At 42.3% G+C, this 27,440-nt stretch overlaps 2 protein-coding genes across 13 annotated transcripts in view; one reads left to right on the forward strand and one right to left on the reverse strand.

Moving 5' to 3' along the window:
* Positions 1–14,934: 14,934 nt before the first annotated feature.
* atg4c (autophagy related 4C, cysteine peptidase) lies at positions 14,935–24,408 on the reverse strand. Of its 2 annotated transcripts, XM_041935272.1 has the most exons (11): positions 24,268–24,408; positions 23,995–24,116; positions 23,285–23,368; positions 22,453–22,683; positions 20,809–21,148; positions 20,005–20,075; positions 18,769–18,971; positions 18,406–18,484; positions 17,552–17,628; positions 16,941–17,060; positions 14,935–16,493 (listed from the first exon to the last, which is right to left on the reverse strand). In XM_041935272.1, the coding sequence occupies exons 2-11, from the start codon at positions 24,068–24,070 to the stop codon at positions 16,326–16,328; spliced, it is 1,449 nt and encodes a 482-aa protein (XP_041791206.1). In that variant the 5' UTR covers positions 24,071–24,116; positions 24,268–24,408; the 3' UTR covers positions 14,935–16,325. The 2 variants fall into 2 exon arrangements, with proteins under 2 accessions (XP_041791206.1, XP_041791207.1); XM_041935273.1 differs by lacking the exon at positions 16,941–17,060.
* An 872-nt stretch (positions 24,409–25,280) lies between these two features.
* The window catches only part of dock7 (dedicator of cytokinesis 7), a 49,632-nt gene continuing 47,472 nt past the window's right edge, over positions 25,281–27,440 (forward strand). For all 11 annotated transcript variants that reach the window (XM_041935449.1, XM_041935451.1, XM_041935452.1 and 8 more), the window contains exon 1: positions 25,281–25,390. In XM_041935449.1, the coding sequence (XP_041791383.1) occupies positions 25,353–25,390 (38 nt within the window). In that variant the 5' untranslated portion in view covers positions 25,281–25,352. The remainder of the gene's footprint in view (positions 25,391–27,440) is intronic.

Here is a 27,440-nt window from a genome sequence, read left to right on the forward strand (position 1 = left end):
CACAAAGCCCCCCAGGCCACTTCCCATCGCTGTTTATGGTGCTTCCTCCATTATCCGACAACAAAAGGACTCCTCTACACACAAAACCCCAGCCAGCTGTGTGCCTGACATGGCGGGGAATACACAGCCCCTCTCCAGTGACAATAAAAAGAAACTTGAGTTTAAACAAAAAAAGTTACACCATATTTGCTCAGACTAACTATGATGAAAGGCAATGAAGACAAGGGCTCCTCATGTAGGTATCAATATAAATATTACTGGAAGGTCAATTAATATGTAAATTAACTCCTCCATTTAATTAGCTATTTAACTATTTTCCAAGGCATGGACATATTAAATCATGCTTAAAGACCCCTCTAACTAGCCTCCTGACAATAGTGCCAGGGAGTCGTGGGCTCATAAACTACCGGCTTGACCTATAAAGAGCCCCGAGTCTGCTAATTCCATCTCAGCCTAATTTTATGACTTGCATAAAATAACCATAGTGCAGCTTTGTAGCTGTAAAGAGGATATGGGTAATAAAACGGAGCCGGGGAAAGCATCAGAAATCTCCTCTTCACTAGTGTCCTCATTTATTATTCTATTATTCTTTGCAGGGTACCGGGCTCATGTGAAAGACAAATGACCTTATTATATTAAATAATTTGTGAGGATATTAACCGTTAATCACACATAAACAGCATTTAAAAGGTATTGATTTTCCAGAGCTCTCAACAGCTTGTTAAATTTACGTCCAATAACATGATAATAGATAATCAGGTGAACGATACTCATTTGTGGGGACAAAGGAAAGGTAATGGGCATCACTGACCCTGACTCCACCGTATCTCTCTCTCCCACTCTTTCATGACTTTCTAACAGATATTTGACCTTGAGCGCAGTGATTGACAGCCACATGTCAGACATCATGTCCAGCCAGGGAATTTAGTTTTCAGGTCGTAGCTTGTACAAAACTACCGTAACCTGCAAAACTTTCACTGAGACTTCCTGTGAAGGCGTACTTTATTCAGTGTGATATTTCTGTTTTCTCAGTATTATGCTGGAACCTAAAAAACTGACCTTTTTTAACGTGAGCTCCAGACCAATTTTTTTTTTATGCTGATTAGCCAAATAGTCATTTAGAAATTTAATTTCTAATTATGAATTACAATACTGATCTATGGCAGCCCACTTCAGTAGCATGTCTTCATTTTTATTGATTCGACTGACTCATTTGAGCAATATGAAGGGAAAGGAAATGCTGGTAGATAGAGGAGTTTGAGCTATGACACAGGTTGAGTAGAAACACAACATTACAGATACCATGTAACATGTTTCACCCAAACTTTGGGTGAAAAGTTGATCCCCATTTCTTTTTTTTCTGCAGCGGCCGACCACTTCATCAAAGGCATCACTTTTTGTTTGGAACCGTTGACAGCTGTATTCTGATCTCCATGATTACTTTTTGATGCAGCTTTTCCCCTCCTCTTGGTGTGTGTGTGCGTTTGTGTGTGTGTGAGAGAGAGAGCGAAATGGGGAGAGTGTGTGTGTGATTTCTATGTGTCTCCTGACCGCCCGCAGATACCATTTAGGTTTGAAAAGTCCTCCAAGTTGCTGTTGGGGAAGCTGACTTGCCACAATAATAAATTTGCAGCAGGTAGCAGAGAATAGCGAGTGGCATGCAAATCCGTCTTGGTGTCCCTCTGGGGCCCTGGAGCTCACTGCGGGAGAAAATGAAGCCATGCTGCTCCAAACACTGTCTCTCTTTCTCTCCTGGGCCTAAAGTTAATTTCAGTCGAGAGAGCCAAATAGGGTGTCGACTGGTCTCTTTTCTCCAGCCATGTAGACACACCAGGGCTTGTTCCAGAGATGGATATGTGAAAGGATAGACTCACACTACCTACCTGACACTGGCCCTCTTGATTCATTATGACAGGCCAATCTTTTATTAGCCTGGGCTTCGTATTCAAACCCTATCAAGAAAAAAAAAGTGAAGAAGCTGAATTTTCTCTGGATGAATACAGCAGATTTATTATGCAGCGCCTCCTCCCCGACCCCCATATAGAGGCATGTAATTATTAGCCTCATGTTTTTGACAGATCTGGTTAGCAGGCTGTTATTTGACATCCATGTTAACCGAGGCACCTGGATTGACAGATATAACCACACTCTGCCACACTGCTTTGCAAACCGTTATTTTAAAAGCGATATACTCTGAAGGACCTTTTATAGTGTGCTGACTGAAAAGATGGGATCAAAAACATCCCCTTTTACTATTACTTGCAGATTTCCGAACTGTAAATGAATACAAGGCTGGACGGTAGAGTAATTCAATTACTGTGTGGCAGTGCAGGCCCGGTTTTATAGCTGGCTCTCTGCTCTGTGAACACATCCACAGTTAAATGAACATGATAGGCAATGGTCATCTCCCCCTGTTGTTACAAGATAGCTGTTAGGCTGCCTCAGTAATGATATGAACCAGGCCCTGGCTTCCCAGACTATTTATGAGGCATAAAACAATATTTTAATTTGGTCAAAGGATTTCATTTTTAATTAGGTATGAGCACGTGTCAGTTCATGAAAACTTAAGCGCCAATATCGGTTGCCCCTTTATGCTTGCTGAATATTTGATACCTCTTAAAATGTGGAATTGGAATTTATTTTCATTTTTTTTTTCCAGTTTGCTCCATCACCTTACATTTAATTTAATATAGCATGTTAAGTAATTTGAAGATGGCAGTTTGGGCTTTAGGAAGCAGTGAAGCGTCCAAACCTTTTTCCAGAATTTCCTGATGTGACCTCGCTGTGGCCGAGAGGTGTTTAGTCACGTCAAACAAAATACGAATTTCTTAGTCAAACATCTGGTCTGTTGTCTGCAGTCAAACTCACAATGAATCTGTGAATCAGCTTTGAGTCGCATCCCACTCTTTCAAAAGCAATGCTTTTGTAAAATAAGGCCGGCCTCCGCGTGACAGGGAGCTGGCTAACCGGAGGGTCAGGCCTTCCAGTGGAGCTGATTCTGAGGCTCGTCTGTGATGGTGTTGGTGGATGGATGTGCTCTGGTGTTGGGCAAGAGGGGTAAACTGTATTGATCCTGATCTAGTCTCATTTTTGTAAGCAGACGGCATTTCCCTCTGTGTTTGGGTACCTTTTTGATGGCCCCTGACAGCCTCTGCTGAACGCTGTCAGAGACTATTTGACAGGCTGGACAAGGGTGGGAGGAGGGAGGAGACGGAGGAGGAGAAGGAATGAAGGGAGGCAAAAGCAGGGGGAGGAAGGTAGCTGTTCAGCTCAGTGCCGGCTGGTGACAATCGCCTCAGCCTTGGAATCAATTCCCTCTGTTTACAGACCATTTCACAGCCTTTTACCTGTAACATCACTTGTGTCAGTCCCATTAATACCCCCAGATATATAATGGTTGAATTAGCATAATGGCTAACGCGAGGCCCCGGACTGTGAACACATAGCAAATGTCAACATGTTCTCTTCACTAAGCCAATTAGAGGCCATTAACAGGCCTGCTTGGCTGCAAACATCATCAAAGTTAAACACAATTCCAAACAGCATGCCTCCCCCTTTTTTCACTGTTGTAATAGATGGGCCATAGAAACTGAAATGTTAGTAAACAGTTGGCCAGCTTAGACTTGTGCTGGTTCATCTTCAGTCCGTCAGTGTGTTCAGCGTTGGGGATAAATTGCTGCGGCTGTATTAAGTCTAAATCCACCTGAGCCCACCTGGTGGTATTGTTCTGTGGTGATGGTCCTCAACATCTAGCTCACAACTGTTTCATGCCAAATGATAAGTGACTGTGGAGTGATCATTACAATATTTTTGAGTTATGGTTTTCTCAATGTTTTTGGAAGACACTTCAAAGATTATAGATAAAATAATGTTTTAGCACACAGTTTGGTACAGACAAAAAGGTAGGCAGGCATTTGCAGATCACTGGTTCCAACATGTGCTTAGCATGCTTGGCAAAATTTAATGAATTCAACTGCATATTTAGTGTTGGCCTATTAACTTTTTCTTCCAATTAACTGGTTCAACTGATTTACTCAATTGCACAGAGTCTTTAGACAGCTGGTAATGTTGCGTATGCTAGCAAATTACTGATGAGATAATGAACACAGTTTTAAGATAAACACCAGAAAGTAAGAAAAGTGCATCTAAATGCAGTTATCTGACAATTACCTCTAAGGGCTTTGAGTGATGCGCAGAGTGGAATAAACTAGTTTACGACTACGGAACACACAACAGACATTTGAGCGGTGTGCCAATACTTTCACTGTATCTTGGGCATTTAGCCCTTGGCCATGATATAAAAACTGAGAGACAATAGTGCTAGTGTTAAATAAAGGCCTTGAAAGTATTGTCACGAAACTGCAGAGGCAAGCAAGGCCAAGAGTCAACTGTTCAGGACCACACATCATCCGATATGGCCTTCAGGAACAGTTTGCTGTGTATTGGCCACATTAAAGTTCTCTTGCTCATAAAAAGCTCACAAGATGTCAACAAAATACATGAGTTTATCAACATTATACAGAGGGCTGTTCATGCACATACACCGTGATATGAGCCTGCTGCAGGTGTAGGTTGGTCATGCAGGAGGCTGTTTCTTTTGACTCAACACACCATGGATATATTCTATTATGGACAACCTCCTAGTATTGAGATGCATCTCAATTTTATTGGTTTGTTCAAATAATTTGGAATGATATAAAAAGTGCAAAAGTTTGTCCTTATTAAATTTAACTTTTTGGAATTCAAGGGTTTGTCGCTGCTTTGCCAGCCCCTGTAAAGTGCTTTGCTTTTTAATATACAGCATGTTGAGCTTTTGAATACTAAACTCACTAGCACACATATAATAACGTCTATACTTAAATAACAGAGTGCTGTTGCTGTTAAGCTCTGGTAGTACAGAAGGAATAAAAAAAAAAACTTTTATGACCAAGGTCCACTATATTAGACAAATATTGGACCAGTATTGCTTCCAAGCATTAGATCAGCGCATCTGCGTCAAAATAGATCAGAGCTTGTCTGCTTGTCTGAAAAGTCAGATGGATGAAAATGGTTCTCTGCTCTTTATTCAGCTGTTTGCATACAGTGGACTCACTCCATGAGCACAGGTAACAGGAAGGAACCAGCCACACATTTCACAAGTCGCATACCCACACATACTTAATCATGCATAACTATTGTGAACAAGAAAACTAAGTACGCATTACTATACAGTGGCCAATCCAGAAAACATAAGCTGCTCGTCTTATGGGCTCATAATCATAGTGTTGTTCTCAAGTTTCTGGCTTTGTTTCTCTCTGACTTCTTTATAATACTGCTTAATTATTCACAAATGTTGAATTTAAAGCCCCTGATGAATATCTATATTACTAAAACCCATAATTATTTAAAAAATCCCCCAGAATTATCACATAAGTACACTGTTGTTTGCAACATTACCATATTTTGCAGTCTGCTTTGATATAGCATTAAAATTTGCTCAATTTCATTTGTGTAAGTTACAGTTCTTTGCTTTAAACTCCTTGTATGGACGTTCTTCTCTAAAACTTTCTCAAGGAGAAGCTCTTGTTTCCAGTGTCCTGTCACACACAGGAATATTACTTTTATACACTCCTAAATTTCATTACTTCGACTACGAATATGCTTTCTCTTGGATTCCAGGCTGAAATGGTATAAATATCCAGTGCGTAAGCCCTCTCAAAGAGACTTTTCCCCATGTTGACTCATAACAAATTGGTCACTGCCTGGCGGGCAGGTCACCAACAGGCCTCACCTCATGTCTGCATCAGGATTCAGCCCACCGTCTGCCGCCCCGCTCGGCTCAGCTCAGTTCAGCTCTGCGGCCAGCCCAGCGATGATAAGTCACCCAGCCAGCCAGTATTGATTGGGGGTCCTCGAGGCTTATACAAAGGCAAGGAGGGAGGTGACTGATTGTGTTTTACAGAGAACATTATCACTCCACTCAACGCAGGAGGGCCGACAGAATTTCCTCGCCCAAGAAATGGAGACGACCACCCGGGCTGGGAGTATATGACTTGACTCACTGAAGCGCTAAGTCCAATTTGAAAGCCAAATTGTGAGGCTTGGAACAAAGGGGAAGAAAGAGAAATGGTTACAGTTTGTCTGGTGATTTTTCTCCCTTTAGCACTGACCAGTCCATGTAATACTACCCTTTCTATTTGCTGAATAATTTCTATAAATTCAAAAAAGCACTGAAACAAATTGGCTACTTCTGTACGTGCTCTGCATGCTCTTACTTTGAAGCCAGCACAGAGGGAAAGTCTGCCACTACAGCCTCTGCTTCGTAGTTTTTTATCTTAGCCTATTTTTTACAAAGGGGATTTATGCCAGAGCATGAGCCCTGGCATGGTTTTTATCACACACTGCTTGCAGATTAAATGTGGATCAGGGTGAGAGCTGCTCCCACTGACTGCCATAATGCACAATAGAAGATGATCGCGACTGATGGAAAACTGCTTCAAGATGAAGGTGCTGTTGAGTCTCAAACCCTTTTCTCAGCTTTGTCCTCTCATCTCCCCTCCTCTCCCCCTGACTATCTTTCTTGATCATTTTCTGCCTAAATAAAGCTTGCACTCTCCCCGAGTAATCAGGCAAGAGTATCAGGATCTAATAGACTCACACAAGCTTCCTTATCAGCCAGGTGCAATCTGAGGCTGCCGCCGCTTAACAAGGAATTAAACATTTTTCCATGCTGCTGCCAGCACTTTAATTGATTGATGCTAAAAGTTTGGAAAATAAAAGCCTAGTGCGTCAAGAGCGGCGCCGCTTTCCAGGCCCTGCTGGACCCCACAGAGAGAGGAGCCCTGGATTAGAAGTGGCAGCTCGCATTTTCAGCATCAGCCAGCCCTGTCATCTCGGCCCAGCCAGGACGTGTGTAGGTGTGAGTGTGCGCGTGTGTGTGTTTTTGCGTGTGTGTGTGTGGCACGTGTGTCCGCCACTTCTCATGGAGAGCGGCGGCTGAAAGACACATGTACTCGAAATAAGGGAATCAATAGAACACTTAATGAACAATTAGGAGAACAGCTGTAGGCCTGTCAGACACCCATCTGTACACAGATCTGCTCTGAGAGAGGGAGAGCGAGAGTGAGGCCTCACTACAGCACCGAGGCTATCGCTTCAGGACATGTGCAACCCTCCCAGCCCCCCCTTAGCCTATCTACATCCACTTATACCCCTCTCCCTCCCTCAGCACCAGTAAGAGCCAAGCCCAATTTAACCAAGCAGACCTCCATCTCCTTCCATCCCTCACCTCACATTAGCAGGAGAAGCCACTAAAGATATGGAAATGGTGCAGGACATCCTTCAGGCTTGTGTCAGGGGAGGGGGGATCGATAAATTTGACAATCCATGGCATTTAATTAAAATGGCTGCCGGAAGCTAGGCAGTTTGTTTTTCTGTGTGGGACCCAGCTCGGCGTTTATTGCTCAAATGAATACATAAGTGTATTCATAAGCACCCTGTACATTAAATCCACCTCACTCTTCGAGATGGGTTGGGGGGCCTTTCAACTTTCAACGCTGAGCGAGCACCCGGACAGATGAAATTAATATCTCCACCTCTTCCCCCAGTGATTTTTAACGTATTCTTGATGCATAAAGAGATATCCTCGTCAACGAGGGCACTGACAAATGAACGTCGACCACAGTCAGCTCGCCTGATTTGCCTGTCTGTGGCAGCGGCGACCTTATGTGCCAGTCAGGACGAAAAATAGTCAACAGTAAACGTACACCGACGGGGGTGTTGGATAGATCGGTTCAGCCTTCGTCTGGGCGTCTGACGTTTTTACGTGTAGATCAGCGGGCTATGACTGGCAGCTATTATGGTTAACTAAGCACAGGGATCTGAGAACAGTATCAGAGGATGGGCAAAGTCTGATAATTGACCTTGTACAGCCTCTCAGTCGTTCTTTATTAAAACTTCATTTAAAGAAGAACAACCCCGGGTGGCTGCTGCTGAAGACCCTTTATCTCTCGCTCCCTCTGCAGCCATAATGGATTACATAGGAATCCATTATGCATTCCACACAAGAAAGAAGTAGGGCCCGAGACCTGCTTAAAAATATATTTTTAGTACTGAAAATTAATGTGTTCACACAAGCCACTGAATCATTTTAAATGTTCTTTTTTAGTATATTAGGTATATGTGTTGAAAAGACCTATATTTCAATGAGGCCTTGGGCCCAGCAGTGCGAGAGTAATGGCCGTACTAATTTATTCATGATTTTAGCTGTGTCGTTATCTGTGTTTTTTCTCGTGCTTGTTATTGTATTGTTTAATGGTGTATACTGTTGTACAATGAAGTCTACATCTGTTGTTGTGGGCCACCTCTAGCACACACTTCTATCCCTTACTGAGTTTAAATGACAACAAGGAGGAAATCGTCTCCATGTATACTCCTTTAAAACCCTTTTATGCAGCTAGTCAGGCTACACGCACACCCACTTTGCACTACATTGCAACTATCATACCCTGCAGACTGTATTTAGGCCAGGATCCTTTTGTGCCATAAACCCGTTTCAAACCCGGTACCTGCTTACATCTGCTGAATCACTGGACTTTATCTTGTAAGATTTTTGGAGGGCATTTTGCCTTTGTCAAGAAACAAGAGAGTGGTACCTGGCCATAATCAAATGGGAGACATTGCAGTTATATGGTCAAAAACACTGGAATTAAAAATAAGTTGTTGAAAATAAAAAGGTATGGGTGTTGTAATGCCATTTTAACAGTTGTTGACAATCAACAATTTCAGATTGTTGCCGTAAGATAGAAGAGCTCCTTTTAGCAGCTATTTTACCACATCATAGCAGCTCTAATGAATGCAAACTGAAGATTGAGTGTAAGTTTCTGCATTTAGGTTACTGGAATGGAAAGTCACTGAATGCACTTCAATAGAACAGAGCTATCATCAGTGTCATCACAGTAGCTCCACCTGTGCCTTTTATGGTATGAGAAAAGTTCAACTATCTGCTGTGAAAACTCTCACATTGTTTAATTATTTTAGTTTTTTCAGTTATAGTGTCTCATCAATCAAAAATGGCACAGTGAAATTCCTGCATCTTTGCAAAACAGGTTATGCAAATGACTGACATGTTAACATGTTAACATAAATGTTAATATTTGTACCATCCGCTCCTGTTTCACAACTGAGTGCAAACCATGCAGCATCTGCTTGGTGGAGCAGTTTATATGGAAAACAAAGGAGGGTTCCATAAAATTGATTGCTGTGACACAGTTAATGTGTTGGTTCCTCTCTTTTGGACTCTTTAGTTCTCTCCGTTCCCTAAAGATCAGGACTACCAAGAGGGCTTGCTGCAGTTTGTCAAAAGATAATATTTGCGTGTAAAAAATTAAGAGTTTGAACTCTACATGGAAGCACAGCTTGAATTTCCTTCGCCTCCACAAGCGAATCTACAGATTGTAGAACTGACTGCAGTCTGTAATTTTGCTGTAATTGGTGTAACAGGGCCCTAAAATTATTGTGGGACTCCCTGCATGTAACTCTTTGACATCAACTATCAGCATATGAACTGGGGCTGCAGAGAATTTTTATTAACGAATAACCTGCTGATTATTTTGTTGATTAAGTGCTTGCTATTTAGACATCTTATTTTGTCTGACCTATGGTCCACAACCTGACTATGTTCAGTTCAGTATCATAAAATTAAATATCCACATTTGCAAAGCTAGAACCAGTAAATCTTTGACATTTTGCCTATAAATTACTTCAACGCTTATTCATAATCAACATTGTTGCTAATCAGATTTCTGTTGATTGACTAATGGCTTCAGTTCCAATATGAGCACTTCGTGGTGGCATGACATTATCCTGACATTTCCGCCTGTCTCTCTCACACTCTGTCTTACTGACGCACACACACGCACACACACACTGCCATGTGCGCACTCAGCAGACTGCCGCTTTAATATTTGCCTTGAACAATGGTCCACTCATTGTCCACTCAAGAGTTTCAAAATACAGAATGATTATCAGGTGTATAATTTTTTACAATTCTAATTTCTGGGGTATTAAAAGGTTAGATTGCACCATTAGGTTGACTGTGAGCACAGGTGCTGATTAAGTTGATTCACTGAGGCAATTACAGCCAGATCCCCTTTAATTACTGTGGGTTTTATTGCAACTGCGTGATAATGGTGCACAGGGCCTGCAGGAGTTTTAGATGGAGATGAGATTGCAAAGTATCACACACAGACACAAATCTACAGGATGGAGGAGATCTTTCACACACACACACACACACACACACACACACACACACACACAGACATATGCACTCACAAAAAAGAGAAAAATGATAAAGAAAAAAACTCACATGGCTTTCGCTCAGTTTTTCTCTCTGGATTTATCTCTCTCTGACACACACTCATTCACAATCACACACATACACACTCAGTGTCATTAGGCAGAGGGGAATACTAACAAGGCAAAACTTACAGGCCACAGCACTGCAGAGACAATCCAAGAGTCAGGTAGAGCCTTATGGTGACTTATGGTGTGTGTGTGTGCGTGTGTGTGTGTGCGTGTGTGTGTGTGTGTGTGTGTGTGTATAGGGGATGATACACACTCCTAAATTCATAGCATGTCCTGCCACACACATTTACACACACAGACAGGCTGACACCCTACTAACCTCCACCCTCCCATTTGCACACACACACACACACACAACACACTTGCCACCCCGCTCAACACAGGCATGCAATAAGAAACAAGTCGACAGCTACACAGCAGGCAATATCCCCTGCCTTCAGCCTCGGTGCGTGTTTCGGATGCATTTGGTTAGTAAAAGCTGACAGAGGGCCGGCCATGCCTCAGAGGACAGCAGAATGAGGAATTTCGGCGTTCCTCCACATCACCCCTGAGATGCAGGAAACACAGGAGTGCTCACACACACACACACACACACACACACTAACACAACCCGTGATGTGCTCCTAAGATTCCCTGTCACCAGGAATGGAAATCGAAAGCGGCACACACATCCGTTATCTAAATGTTAACTCCAGTGCCCTTCTTGTTGTCACAGCCGGACGAGGTTAGCCAACACAAGGAGAGGAGCTTTGCTTTGGGCCTCTGCCATGGCACACCCTCCCAGTAGGAGGAGAGGAAGACTCTGATGTGAACTAATCACAGCAAAAAGCAAATTCAGCCCCCATGCATGAGTTTTGCAGCATTATTTAAGTAAAGCATGGAAGGAATTTTCACACTGATATATAATGCCATACAGTATGTTTTTTCTTAATTTCCATATTAAATCTGAATGAAAAAGAATGAAATAATGATGGAGCATTAATGTTTTTTTCTGAAAATCCCCACTGACCTTGTCCTAAAGATAAGTTTATCATTTCAGTTCAAATAGTGGTTGTTTACACCAACACTACTGTTTCGGTGCTGCGACTTCAAGGAATGTTGTTACAATGAATTGTAATTGATTGATCACAGAAGACGCCTTTGTCAGACCAGTAGTAATCACCTCCTTGATGACGGCCAGTTCGATCTCACTTTATATTAAGGTTTGCATATTCACCATTAAGGATTTGCTTATTAGCATGCATATCAGTAAGGTATTGGCATTATATCATTAGTCTTTATAAAGCACTTATTAATGCCTTATTCTGGGGGTTAGGGTTATTAAACCTGCAATTCATGTACAACAGCTTCCTTTCTTGCTATCAACAAGCAGCAATTAGGAAGTTATTGAGGGAAAACTCGCAATGAGTGGCCTAGCAGTTGTAGAATATGCTCATGCAGAACAAGGCATTGATAAGTGCTTCATAATGACAAATAAACCACCAAAATGCTACTAATATGCAGCTGGAAAATGAGCAGTTTGTGTACCTACATATAAAGTGTTAAAGTTCTCACGTTTCCATTTCACAATAGCTTCTCATTTTCTAATAACGTTGTGGTTTCAGACCAGGATTGCCTCAAATGTTTGATTTCTAAACCATAATGAAACTCACTGCGTCTTCAGTTGGCCTTCTTTTTTGTGTGCACCCACCTTCTAAACTACGTACCCCATCCTGGGACCGACACTCCAGTGAATAATGATGAGTTAAGTCTGGGCACGTGTTTGAAATGACTAACATAGTACTATTAAGAATACTTTTCATGTGAATCTTAAAGTCTGCTTCATATTACAATTTGTTTGGAATACTATAATAACAAATATACACTCACAATGTGAATCCACTGAATTATTTAAGTCCTATAATGAGTCTGTGGACATCAAAAGATCACCCTCTTCTTGCTGCGGTATTTATTTAGAGTAGGGTGCCATGGTGATTCTTCACAGGATACGTTTAAGAAAAGCAACTTTACCTAAGCTGAAAATATGTTTGATTCCCGGGTTGAAGGAAGTAGAACAACCTTTGACCTAGTATGTTGTGTAGGTCATGTTCACATGGTGCAGCACCCTTAAAGCTCCGGTCCTGTGTTGCTGATTAATCACAGCATCGTGACATCTGTCTGGCTTCGGCCCAGAAGAGATGTGTGAGGCATGCAATGCCTCAGCACTTCTCCAGGAGCTCCTGTGAACAGGATAGATGGGGGGTGAGCTGGTAGAAGGAGACGGGTGGAGACAAGTGGACAGTTGCGTGGACAGACATGAGACTCTGAATGCGGTCTGATGCAGCACAGGCGGTATTTACGCTCCGACGGCTGCGGGATCCGGGAGCTGGATATATTTAGCCGCCTAGAGATATCACGCCGAGATGAGATTTCAAAGTGAAGTACCTGTTTGAAGATGCATGGCATTCCACAAGGGTGGGCAAGGGCTACTGGGTATAAATCTAGCACCCCTGCACCTGGTGTGAAGACAGGGAGGGAGTGTGACACCTAAGATTTAGAATGACTTACACACAAGCTGTACATGTGTAAACTACACACTCATCCATATAAATTTACACACTACCTATGAATGGAAAAGACCGGACACTTCACTCTTTAGCTCTTTTACATCCACACGGCTTCGCGCACATACACGTATGCAGACTGAGCATATTACATTTTCCCCTGTGTCCTTCCCTTTTTGCCTAAATCTAATTCTCCTGGATGTTCTCAGTGTCATCCATCATGGCCTCGTCTTGGCTGGAGGAGATCCTGAGAACCACGGGGTTATAGGAAATAGAAACACTTTGCGGTGTATCACAGTCGTCTTCTGCAGTACAGCCAAATGACACAAATTTGATAGTATTGTTGTGGAAAAGAATTGTTTTACACGCTGACATTGTGTGCATGAGGGGCAGAAAGCTTAAGGCGTCCCACTCAGCACTGAGAATATGTGTAGCTTCCATAGGCCTGAAAGGGAGGTAACACATTAAGAAGTACCTTCTTGCATTATATATGTCCATACCATTAATTTCACCAGTAGAATTCCATGATTAATCTTGTATTACATACACTCATATTGAGGGAGCTACGTCGTTCTTATTTTTTTACAATTATATCCAAAAAGCTCAAAATGTTTAATTATATCCTACACTTCACTGAAAATGAATACATGTGACCAAAAACGTCTTTAACACCCAGCTTCCTCTCCTCTTTTATTAACATCTTAGGACAATAGTTAAGAGCTCAACCTAAATGCCTTGAATCTTGGTGGGGGATTCAGACAGCTGCTCTCAGATCACAACTTTGGATCTTTTGTGGACGATGTCCCACGGGTCTCCTTGTCCCAGTGAAGGCTGTGGGACGAACCCTAATCAAGGCTTTATTTCAAACACAGGTATGATGTTAAGATATCAGAAGGCCTCCCTCTTAAGGGCTGCATGCCACAAGCCATTTCCTCCTGTGGGTGACACCAAAATAAATCTTTATTGGGCATCTGAAACTTAACATATCCCCCCTTGCCACACACACACACACACACACACACTCCCCATCCATCCATCCATCTGTGTAACAGAGGAATGACTCTCATGGACTACCTCTTTGTGAGGAATTTGCTCGGCTGCAGATTAGATATTCAGGAATCTGCACCGTCAATGACACTTTAGGCAGCTGCGTTAAACGGGAGGGCACGGTGTGTGTGTTTGTGTGATCGGCATGCCTTGTAAAGCCACCACTCGCTTATTGCATTTCCCCTGAGCCTGTGACTCATTAATCAAATATTCATACATCCCCTGTAAATACATGGAGAACACAGTCAACCCTCAGAAGGATGTGTGCCCCCCAGCACAAACGCTCTTTCATGTCTCTGCCAAAAATCCCCCTCCCTCCTGACCATTCAACCCTTCCTTTCCTTCTCCCAAAGTTGGAGAATGTCGCCGTGCCTTCGCTTCTGCATACTTGATGTTCCCGCTCTGTCCACACAGCCGGTCGTCAACAAAAAAAAAAAAAAAAAAGGCACAGATCAGTCAGGGGATCTAAATGATGCCTTTATGTGTTTTGCCATTGCTTCTCCATGGTAAAGAAGGGAACAGATGAGGGATTCTTCTGCCTGTCTGTCCATCCGTCCTCACCCCTGCCCTGGCTCCCTCACAGAAGGGACAGTTCCCTCCTTTAAAAAGCACGGCTCATCATAATACAAGAATTTGTATTGTACAGGAAAACAGCCCGGCATAGCTCAAACTGAGGGGGCAACACACAGATTATCCATGGTAACAGAGCTTTGCACACAAGGATATTTTCTTTTCCTCCACAGAGGAACACAACTGCCGCCAGTGTCACTGGGTCACATTTTTTCCGGTCCCTGGTTAATGGGCTGTAGAGATGGTTAGCACGTACGATTAGTTTTAATCTACTACATTTGACTGGGAGAGAAAGGGATTGAATACATTTCAACACACCACTGAGGTTTGTATCTAGCACTGAAAATGAAGCAAACAATTTTTTCTTTTGTCCTACCAGAGCTGCTTCGAATACTTCAAGTGGACCCAGAAGAAGCAGACCGTTTAAGAAATTCAAATATTGACTTTATTCAACTTGTTTGCCTGGCAGCGTTAACAACACTTTACATTTCGTGAGTTAATTTATGCAGATGTGCAGGTGTTGCAATGCAGGAAGGCCCATGAAAAAGACTCAGAATACTTCAGTGTTTTAGAGGTGATAAATCAAAGTGCATGGTCAAGTTTTGTAGCTTCACATGTGTTCTAGTGTAATTCTTTGCACCTTTGTTTAATGTGTTTCGTAAAAACAGCAGTAGATCATTTAGTCACTCACTGCTGGAAAGAACTTGGGGGAAAAAATGAATAAGTAGTAAATATATAAAGAAACAACATAAAATGTTAGAAAATCCTGTTAGTTGTGTACAGCATATACAAATAATATTTATTTGGAGGGTTAATACAGTTTCTCTGACTTCTTAATGTGGTGAAGTTGCTGATCCAAATAAAATCAACTATACTATATGTTTTATTTCCCTGAATCTGACTTAAGAGCGTTTTTAATGGTTTGACTGGACATATTCAGCAAATCTGTTTACATCTAAAGAACTCCATTGTAAAGGGCCATTTATAACCAGTAGTGCTTACTGAGATGTAGCACATGACATTGTCCCTTTGACAAACACTGCTGTCACCACTGGTCACTTGCACTGTGATACAAACAAACAGTCTAAACAGTCAAGATTTACACTGCTTAAAAACTCGCTATGGCAGCCAAGCAATCATATAATCACACAACACCATCGTATTATTGCTCAGAGAACAACATGAGCTCCAGTCTGAATAAATAAAAAGAAATGTTGGCAGTTGTCCTTCAAAGCACGTGTCCCACATGCCTCCGTTGTTGAGGTGTTTCAGACGGCTGGAAAAGCCGTCCTGTTTGAGGAAATGTTTTTGGCAGAGAAGTTCGGAAAACTTGCTAGGATCAGGCTTCAGAGAGCCCTTGGCCCATATTAATTAAGGCTTTTATACAACGATCCTCGTGACCCGATGTTAACCACATGCAGAAAACTCTAAATACTGTCTAAACACTGTAGGTGTAGCCCTGTGAAAAGATTGGAAAGTGGGCCAACACTGAATGTAGTCATAGTTCTACTGCTCTATGACGCTGTTGGCCCTGAAAGCATGTCCACATTGGAGTGCTGAACTGGACCTTACGATCAATCCTTCGAGACTTCTTCAATAAGATGTAAGGTGAAAAAAAAAAAATTCCTAAACCAAATCTCCCAAAATTTGGTGTTGACATAATCCCTACCATGTCTCAAGCCCATAAACTAAACCTAAACTGATTTACTGTAGTTTACTGTCAGTGTCACAGCAGGCTCCAACACGAGGCTTTGGCTATCAAGAAGTTGGATTCATTGAAAAAAGTAGTTCCCTGTCAGTCATCTTTTAGCAGCGCTGTCAAAGAAGCACAAAGTCCCCGGCGGTGGTGACCGTCCTCTGTGGGTCACGGATGAAAGGCCATTCTCTCTTCTCCGGGGTCAGGCCGGCCGACAGGTCGTAATCTCTGCCGTGACCTTGCACGAAGGTGAACGCGGGGTATTTCTCCTTCGCTGACGGCTGCAGCACCTGGAGCGACAACAACACACCAGTGTTTGAGAGGAGTGCTAGTGTTGCACCATACTGTACGTTTCATAACAGTTTACTTTGAATGTCATCACTTAGCCCAACTTCGGGCCTTATTTGTTCTCTCTCATGTTGCCACTAGAGAAATTACAGTGTATTAATTTTAATATAATTCCTAGAGTCTTCTTATCAGAAGCATGATAGGTTTAAGGAGGGAAGACTCTGGTTTAAATCATCCACCCAACATGTTGACTGCTTTGAGAAAGTAAGAACTCAGTCAGATTCGTGGCTAAATGGTGCCACCTAGTGGTCAACTTTCATCACACTGGCTACATATTTTCAGGGCACAAAACAGAATGAATCATAATAATAATAATAAAAATTGGGAAATGTTGGCAGTGGTGAAGTGATTTTAAAGAAGTCCTGTTTTAAGGCAGTATTAATCCCTACCTTAGACAGCTCTTGTCTGATTTTCTCATAGTCTTGAACATTTCTAGAGTAGAAGCCTATGGTGCAGCTTGGGTCCATCTTGCTGAAAGGCATCTTCTTTGGTGAGGGGCAATGATATGACTGGACAAAAAGACACAAAATACATCAGGAAATGTTCATCAAGCTGAAAGGCCAGATAACGTACAACAACTGCGTGGCATACATACACTCCACGGCAGCGTCGACGGCGAGTAAGATGTATTCTGCATCATTTGCTGAATGAAATCCTATTTATCTGCCGTCACAGCATCCATAAATTTACAACTGTGATGTGTTGTCAGATTGTATACCACTGCATGCAAAAGCATAAAACAAAGTTGCTACACGGAGCTGGGTGCTGATTTTTATGTATGGGTCCTGAAATATTCAGGCTCGCAGTATCTGATCCGGTATTTGCTGTATTTCTCTTAAGTGGCAGCTTCACACATCTGAGCAGCAAATAAATCAGCAGATAGAGACTCGGTAATTGGTCCGAGGGCTGCTTTAAGATTCATACCCTTAAGTACTAACAGAAACTATTAAATTCACATTACTGGGGCCCCAGTCAGCTCGTCTGTGTAATTTCACATTACCTGGAGAGGGAAATCGCTGGTGCTGACATCCACAAAAGACTGACAGTAATGAGGGTCCATGTAAATCAAGCTGTCATCTGCAAGGACAAAACAAAAGACAAGTTATTCAAAAACATCGGATTATTACAAAAACGCGCTTCTCTCCAATTTCTATGCAGAGTAGCTCAAAGTCACCCGCTTGGCCTACTGTTAGGCTTGTGTGCGTCAAATATGCCTCCCAGAAGGTTGTTGCTTTTTAATATCCACCAGGGTGGATTAAATTCTGCATAATCAGATGCGTTTGTACAAGCACATTCTTTACACCCACAAAAAAAGAGGCTGTCATTTAATTTTTGTGTGGGGGAATTACTTTTACAAACACGCAATTATATTCGACCATTTGCATATGATAAATGCTGCGCTGAGCCGCGCCGTGGCAGGGAGAATGTATTGCTTGTCATTTAGACATCATCCACCACTGTATTTCAAATTGGTAAAATGTAAATGCGTAAATATTGACTGCCAAGATGTACAACTGAAGGTTCCTCCTGGCTCCTGAAGGTGATGAAGAGTGGCTCACTTTGGGGCCCGGATGAAATTTAATGCATGCCTCCTATGGAAATCAATTACAGCTCACAACTTGGGAGGTTTACTTGTGATAAATGGGTGAGGCTTTGATGGGTCAGAGGGAATAAAGTAAGCCCTGCTTCACTTGCTTCCATCTCCACTCCTCTCCGTTTTCCTCACGCAAACAGGAATACATTAACTTACTTTGTCTCTTCACATAAGAAGGGTATATTATGCAAAATAATCTGCTATTCACACCAGCCTCTCTGTGTGTGTCTTTCTCTGTTTTGCATTACGCCAACACTAACCTTGAAATCCTACGAAGTAGCAGGCCTGTTTGGGCTTCCCTCCGATGATGCCTATGCAGTACTCCAGACTCAGTATGCTCTGAATACAGACAGGGACAGAGAAATACAAAGTGCGTCTGACTGGGAGCCTAAATACCTTCACTTTGTTTCTCACATGCTATATTTCAATGACAGCTAAACTTATATTTTAAATTGCCATTCTCCACAGTGACCACTTCCTGTTTACAGCAAGATAATTACTCTTACTTACTTCCCCTGGGAGTGTACCTCTAAAACATTGTGATCCAACACCAAAAGATACAATTATTTTGACTAAAAGAGAATTCTATAAAGCCCCCCTGATCTACGTGCACGTCTCCTCACCTTTGCAAAGTTAAAATAGTCAGGATTTGTCTTCTCGCCTCCCAGCCGCACAGGGATGAGGATGATGACAGCTCGGCTGTCTGACAGGGTAGAGGCAGACACTGGTTGGTGGTTCTGTGGGGAGGGAGGGGCGGCTGACCTCTCAGGAGAGGTCTGCCCTCCTCTTGGTGCCCTGTGGCTATCGATGACATCAGCACTGTACACTGTGGAGGTTCAATAACACAAAAGTCAGATGGGGGGGGGGGGGGGGGGGGTCTATTGTCTGTGTCCATATCTGATCTGTCAATCTGTTCATTCTGTGTGTTCATCAGGCTCTCAGTCCTGTATTCTTGTGTCCATTCCTTGTTTTTGAAGGATGACGGTGATGTCTTTATGATCATATTCTTGCTTACGAGCAAGTTCTTCTTTCTCATCATTGTCTGCAAAATTGTCCAAATACTGTTTATGTGCCACACCTCATCTTTCTTCTCTCCCAATCACGACTTTCTTCAAATGTTATTTTTGGCAAATATGCTTCTGTTGTTTGCCTTGTGTGTCTTTAAGGTTCGATCTTACCCTCTGAAAATACCCGAGATGCCTGTTAAGTCTGTCCGGGCCGATTATTTAGTTGAGAAAAATGTTTCTCGGAGGCTGAGGTAACGTCTCCAAATAGCTTGTTTTGTCTGACCAATCATCCAAAAAGCCCAAGAGATTTGATTTATAGTGATAGAAAACAGAGAAAGGCAGCAAATCCTTACATCTCCAGAAGCAGAAAACAGTACGTGTTTAGCAATTTTGTTTGATTAATGAATGAACAGATTAATAATCGATTATCAAAATTGTTCAAGAGTCATTTTCTGTTAGCTGACGGTTGATTAATTAAATGTCAGTTCAGAGAAAATTCTATTATGTACAAACAAGGACATGTACAAGTTATATTCATTTTCTGTGTGTGTGTGTGTCCTGACTGTCAAACTCCTAACACACTGAGACACCTGCTCTCACCCCAGCTATCTTTGTGCTCTGGCTATTGAGAATCAAAAGCCAAGTTATTGGGGTTAAGAAGAGGTTGGAGTGGGCCATTACAGATTGTTGTAGTGGATGTGTTTGTTGGGGAATAGACACAGCGAGACTCCTGCCACCACTCTAAGCAGCCCCATAGTCTCCCAGCAGCAGAGAGATGGTGGTGAAAGAAGGGTCAGTTTGGGCGTCGTGCCCAGCATCCTGTTTTATCAACAGCAGGCTCATCTTTCATACCTGTGCAGTCCTGGGAGACGTAAGCAGTTATACCCGCCAAGCCAGGGTCCATCGCCTCCTCGACAGCTTTCCTAAGAGAGAGAGACAGAGAGGGGGAGGGTTTTAAAAGTTTACATGCAGACCTTCATTACCACCAACTTAAAAACAGTGATTTACCCATTTAATAATGCATAACTAGTCAGATCAGCGGATCTGTTCAAAGATATTTGAATTAGTGTGATGCTGCTGGAGATTTATGAGCATCTTTTCAAAAAATCACAGTCATGGATACACAAAACAAAGGGGCTGGAAGTGAAGACTGATGTGGCTGTTGGTTCATATGCATTATTTTATTAACCTGCAAGCTGTTTATACAACTGGAGCAATGTAATATATTACAAAATAAAAACACACACACACACTACTTTATTGTAAGCACAAATTAAAGCTTATAAAACACAAAACCCTTTCGTAATATCAGCATTTTATTATTTTCTAATTAAATTAAATGGTTTGCTGCCATCTTTCTGGGTGAAATAATGGGACATTAACATTAACAGAGTGGAAGCAATTCAGCGATGAGTTGATCGACAGAAAATTATTCCAATTTTGTTACACTGATTGATTTTTTTTATAATAACATGATTTAAAAATAACATGATGTTGGTTACAGCTTCTTGAATACACATGTTTATATAAATGTTTAAACAAATAACAAAAATAATTATTAATGTTGCGCCCTAAAGAGTAATGAATTGTTATGTTATCAAATACATGTGCATGGCTTGAAAAGTTGGATTTTATTGTAACTTCAATTTGACTTACTTGAGGATGTGTGCCACCACAGCAGGCCCATACCAGTCCCCTGCTTGCTTCCCCATTGTCAGGCCCAAGCGGACCAGCCTGTGGAGGCCTAACTGCGCCGCGGGGCTGTCCCCAAACCAGGATACCAGAGTGCGGTGGTACATCTCTTTCAAATGTGCATCTGCCTCCTCTGCAGAGCCCGGGGCCTGGGCTTGGTGCACGGGTGGTGACCCGTGATCGGAGGGCCCAGGGGAACCTTGCAGAGAAGCCTCCAAAGAGGCAACCAGACGCTTGGCTGCAGTGGTAGTCCACGTCTCTGTGTCTAAAGGCTGGAGCGCCAGCGCCTTGGACCAGGTCCAATCTGCGGAAGAATAAATCATGTATCAAACGTCAGCAACATTCAACATTAGAGACCAAGTCCCCCATGAATCCGAACATTGTTAGGTTGAGAAGTATATTTCTATATTTCACATTGAAGGAAATTAAAGAGCTACGATAGGATGGGCTGAAAACACTGTGACATGAGTACACAGAAAACAGATGAACAAATCTTTCAACACATTAAAGTTCCATTTATAGCGTCACAATTGAGAACAAAAAGTCTTTCAGAACTTGTGAAATTAAAAGGTTTTGCCTTAAACAGACAGGACATTGTGCGCCTCAGTAACAGAATAGGTGTCATTCTGTTCAATTATAAGTTTGAGTGTCCCAGTATTTCACTTTAACGGTGCCTTAGCCTTACAAACAGGGTGGGAGCTGAAGGCGGAGAGAAAGGGAGTGGCCCAGGTCATAAAAAGGGCCAGAGTAGAATCTAAAGCATTAACAAAATGACCTTGATCCAAAAGTGAATCAAAGTGAAATTGATCAATAAATATATTTAAGTGGCCATTAGTCATTTTATAGAGAAATATTTCATTAGTGACATATTTTAGATTTGACAGAAGAACAAGTTTTAAATATTGTTTTCTAAATGACTGCATTAAACTGACAGTCATCTCATTACGTGGACCCATAAAGTCGAGGACACTTCAGAGACAGTAGATCTGACAAAGATATGAGGAATTCGCTCATTTTAAATGCCTTGCATCAACTAAATTAAACTTTCACTTTTAGCTCGAGAGTGGGGAAGCTCGCAAAAATGGCTACAAGCCTGCCTTCCTGCTTCGAAAAAGAGAAACTGAAGTGAAATGAAATAAGGAAACTTAACATGGGGCGCTGGTACAGTGCGCTCCACATTTACCTACAGTATGTGACATCATCAAAAATGATCTGTAGTCTAATTTACAGTTGCAATTTCTTTATGTTTCCCACATCTTCAGCTACTATGGTTTACCAGCTGGTTAAATCTCTTTATGATTAAATGAAGACTTGTGCTGTTGATCTCTATGCCCATCTCTACATTCATGTACAGTAGCCTCCCCTCCCGATCAAAGGCACTTCTACACTGGCTGTTAAATAAGAAAGTAGATATAATAGTGTCCTTTTTCACAACCAGAATTTCCCAGCTAGACCAAGGATTCAAATCAGTGACCCTTCCAGCCACAAGGTCCCTTCTCTTACCTTCAGTACAGGGGTTCCCAATCATTTTGGCTTGTGAAACAAAGCAATGTCATCATGGCAAGGGGGTTTACTGTAACTCAGGTGTGGTGCCATCATTCCACTCACCCCTGCCCAAGAGGTGCAGAATAAGTGCCTGAGCCAGCATCATCTGACCGGCTCTCAGCATGCAGCCCCAGCCGCAGTCGGAGGTCAGGGTGGAGCCAGGCAGGGGAGGAAACTCCTCTCTGTAGGTGAGCCACAGCCGGGACGCAAAATCCTTACGGAAAGCCTCCACATTCCCCATGACGAAGTCTCCATCAGAGAGCTCATAGCAGGCTTCTACAGGACCATCATCATCTGAGGCAAATAAATGACATGTGACTGACTCAGGACTTGCAGTGAACTTTTGTCCTCTTTTGTACTGTGGAGATCATAACTCTACTGGCTCAAGATAATCATGTACAGTATTATTAGTTTTAAGATTCACATTTCTGTTCTGGACCTAATATATAAGCGTGTGTCTCATGTCAAGTCAGACAAGTCTGTAGTGGACGTTTTGGGAATATTTTCCAAATGCTTTAACCTGCACCAACAACACAAAATATTTTCCCGCTATTTCACGACCTAAATATTGTGGTTATGTTCACTCCCAACAGTGTGCAAAGTGCTGAGCCATTTCCTAGTTAATGGCCTGAATGGCTGCAAGTTTATACTGGTGCTACACTGCTTTGTCATGATCATTTGTGGTCCCTACAATGACATACTGTATGATCAACAGAGTTAAGTGTTTCATTATTGTTTCACTTTGCGTTTATGCCCTCACCAGACCTCATATGGCTATTGTGTGCCTGGATACGGACATATGTCAAGCCTTTGGATATCTATTCATGTGAATGTCATTAAAGTGTGTGTGTGAATTGTAATTGTATGTGTGTGTGTATGTGCGTGCACACCATACCTTCAGCTTTAAAATGGTAGCATTTTCCAAGGAGAAGCACTGGGGAGTTTCTACTGAATGAGGTCTTTGATTTCAGAGCCCAACCTAAGATATACAATAAAAAAAGGTGGTGTCATGGCTTGGTTGATGATTAAAAAAAACAAACTGAGACGCTCTATTTACTCATTGGACTGGCGCACCTACTCTAAAACACCTATCAGTGTTCTGGGTCGCTCCCAAGTTTCTGTCCTGCTACAGAATTATGTTTTAGTTTTTCTTCCTGTGATGTAAAAGGTAGGGAAAAAAACATTGTCTTTAAATGAACTGAAACAGCAGAAACTTGGATCTTAGTGAGATATAACAGTGTCGCACACAGGCCAGCATGGACACAGTATGACAAAGAACTATTTTAAGGGCTGACTCAACAGCAGCAGGTTCTTGTCTCATTGAATTCTGATGCTTGTTTTTATTTGTCTCTTGTCAGTCTCTTGTGCATGCAGTGCAGGACATGTTGATCTCTCTGCATTTCACTTGTACAAGTTCCAGTGTAGTTAACCTAATTCAAATGTCGTTAAGAAAATAAGATTGTGGACTACATCGACAGCTCGAAACAGCACAGTGGTGGTGCATGAAAGCACTGGAAATGTTTGGACAGGGAGGACTGAGCTTGAGTGGCTGTGTGTCTGTGTGTGTGTGTCTGTGTGTGTTCTAGCCTCAAGCAAATTACTTACTGTACTTCACATTGTGCCACACTGACAAGAATTTTGTCTTCAATTTTTCCACCTCGTCGCTCCCTTTATTCTCCATTTGGACCAGAAGGGGATGGAACCCATTCCCACACAGCCTATACACTCTGGTGCACAGAGAACGAACACACACACACACACACACACACACACACACACACACAAACACACACAAACACACACACTGAGTAAGCAGTATCACTTCACAATGCAGAATTACTTGAACTCACAGACTGAATGGTCAGCAGCGGTCTTTACCTTACAGCCTCTTTGATGCAGGTGTTTGTCACTTTGAAGCTCCGTACAAAAGTTACAACGACACATTGTGTTAAAGAGATATAATTCAAAACCTACTAGGTCGCCCATGAGTAGCTGTGTAACTTATCACCGTCCTGCGATCGCCAATGTTTACATAGAGGAAGTAGAACCGTCGAGCCACTTGATCTCGCGGTATTTCCATCGGTGCTGAGACAAGGAGGAGGGGGTAAATCCTGAAAGACTCGTTTTAATGATAAGTGTGTCCCGAGCGGGCGGCGTTTAAGTCCTTTTCACACCGTCACGCCTGTCTTGAAGGAATACTCCGCTTCTATCGGGTTCCTCTGTGAAATAAAACAAACGCTATTTATTGTAAGAAGGCAGGGCGACGGACAAAAAGCCACAGGCGCAGCTATGCCGCCCGCAGCACACCACTTATAATTATATTTCTCCCATTACATTACTGTTATTAAATCACACATCAGAAAAAAAAACATTTACCAGTGTAGGAATTTTAACGGTTAAGTTTCTAGAATTATGCTAATGAGACATGCTTAGTTTTTCCAAGTTTTCAAATCTGGCGAGTACAAAAAGCAGATTTTGATTTTCTGATCAATTTGGGAATGGCAGAATCAGTTAATATTTTAAAAGAATTTATCCTGGACTTTATCCTTTCTACTGTGTTTATTTTACATTGTCATAACAATCAAATCATAAGGTTTAAGATAAAATTTACAACATTTTAGTTATAGTATGGCAACTGCTGTCCTGCAGTGAATGTTTCCACATTTCAGGGGGAGATAATGGAGTATCAGAATGAAATAGCATAAATGACATCCATGGGATAAATATTGTGTCAATAAAGAGGTCCAGCTGGTGGTGTGTGTCCGCTTTACTCCTCTTAGTGCAGCGCGCAGGGGCTTTTCATTGGGTGTGTTCTGTTGCACACCATTGCGATCATTACGGTAATGATCCTATTCTCCTATTCTCCCGTTTTCCCTGTGGCCGTAGTGAGTGAGTGGAAAGCGGAGTCTGCCCGCAGCCTGCCTGCCTGGGAATTTCGCTAAAGCACAGCAGCGGCCACTGCCATGGCTGAACGCCGCGCCTTCGCCCAGAAAATCAGCAGGTAAAAGACTTGAGACCCCGAAACGAGCCTGTGAAAGGCGCGCCGAGCACTTCGCCGCTTTTTATATGGGTCGCCCTCAGACCACTGCTGTGGGAACCCCGTGTAGGAGGCCCAGCCAACAGAGCAGCCTGGCTGCTCCGAGCTAGCCGCTTGTTAGCCATGTCGGCAGAGATGCTCAGACCCACCCAGACAGCCAGCGACACAGCTAGCAGATGGTCTCCCCTGTAACCAGTGAACGCTAACAAAGGAGCGAGATGTAATATCGTCGTAAGAAATGCATTATGGCAAAATGGGTTAGGTTTTTTAGTCATTATCCGTATAGAAAGGGACTTGCTCTTAATTGAAAACCGTTAATTTTGGACAGTTAGCTAGCCGTCTTGCCTACAGTAGCTAAAGATGAGCAGCTGTTGGCACTGGTGGAGATGTGACTGAACTTTGTAGTTGTGTTTTAAGCAAGAAACCTCTGACAGGAGAGAGCAGGTATTTGTAATATACTAAGACTGGGAACAAATACCTCCCTCGTCAGCTATCAGACAGCGATATTATAATCTCTTCCCCGCCCCTCAGACAGATCAAAGTAATCTCTTTAACAAAGGGCTTTGTGCTAGCTGTCAAATACCATCATACCCAGGCGAGAGATAGATAGATAGATAGATCAGGTAGAGATGAACTGTCGTCTCCCTGTTTTAAGTGCTGACATTGCGGAAACACTTAATTCACAGTCCAGTCATTTAATAATTGAGTAAAAAAACAATGATATTTTCCTTCTTTTGGTTCAGTTTTTCTCTGAACTAATGTCAGACGTCTTCACTGCATCAAGTAAGATTTTACAGTCTCCTTCGTGATGATCAGAGGTTTTTTTTTGGAAAAGTAGGAGTGTCTGCTGTCACTTATGTTTTCATTTTCTGTTTGGAAAAACTCTATTATTACAAAAGGCCGTGCACATGTCCTTAAATGTTTTTTCCTCTTCCTCTATAGAATCCAGCTGTGCTCATTTTATTCATCTGTATGGTAGAAAACTCAGTAAACATTATAGGGCTGATTCTGAAGTTTTAGCTACGCAGGAGCTCCATTTCTTTGTTGGTGTCAGGACTGGAGGAGTATGCACTTCTGGTCGGTGTGAATCCAGATCCTATGATCAAAACCATGTTACTGGAATTTCATATTGCTCAGTGTCGACTGATGCTTCAGGTTGTGCACACAGGGTGAGACAGAGGTGCCTGATAAGATGGTCAGCTAACAAACTTACAGATGACCATAAGCAGAGATATCGTACAGTATATGCCTTGAAAAGTCACACACACAAATGTCCCAAAAAGAGAAAAGGCAACAATTTCACAAAAAATGAACATTACAACCTTCACAACGGGCACATTTGTTGTAGGCTGTTGTGTCAGCCTTTGTGATCCTGTATCCACTGTGTGATTTGGGCAGTTGGCTTCTCAGTGAAATGTCTTTGAATAAATGAAGGTCCAAGAACTGTTCAGTGTTTTTCAGACTCAGATTAGAGGACGCTGTTTGCCTTGCTCGTGTTGCAGTGAAATAGTGCCTCTTTTGTACCAGCTTAAGCACGCTGACTTTGATGAATGCAAGTGAGTTTGCTTATGTCACATGTTGAGACAAATTAGGTGAATAAAATTGGCAGTGGCTTTACCCAGAAGATTAAATCGCACGTCTCAGTTGTATAGCTTGCTTATATTATGATCTTAAATTGCCAGCCACCTGTTTATACTTTGTTCCCCAGAGTTACTGTTGTCACCATCTTGAAGAGAGAGTCACTAAAGCTGTTAGTTTCATCAAGTTATTCCTCCCCGCAGTCACCAGTGCTAAGTAAAGGTCTGGTTAGAGGCATTGGGGAGGACTGTGGAATGTGTTTGTCGGTTCAGTGCTTCAGACTTTCTCCAGTGGAGACAACACTGCACTGCAGAAGCCACTGGATCTCTACTACAGTACAATACCATGTTATCTTCAGCTGGCAAGTTGGTCCATGCATCTTTTGGCCTTCCTAGTAAAGATGATAATCTTAAACTTCTATTTTGCCACCGGGCCT

This window comes from Chelmon rostratus, chromosome 4 (genome assembly GCF_017976325.1).
Source record: "Chelmon rostratus isolate fCheRos1 chromosome 4, fCheRos1.pri, whole genome shotgun sequence".
NCBI classification, from domain to species: domain Eukaryota; kingdom Metazoa; phylum Chordata; class Actinopteri; order Chaetodontiformes; family Chaetodontidae; genus Chelmon; species Chelmon rostratus.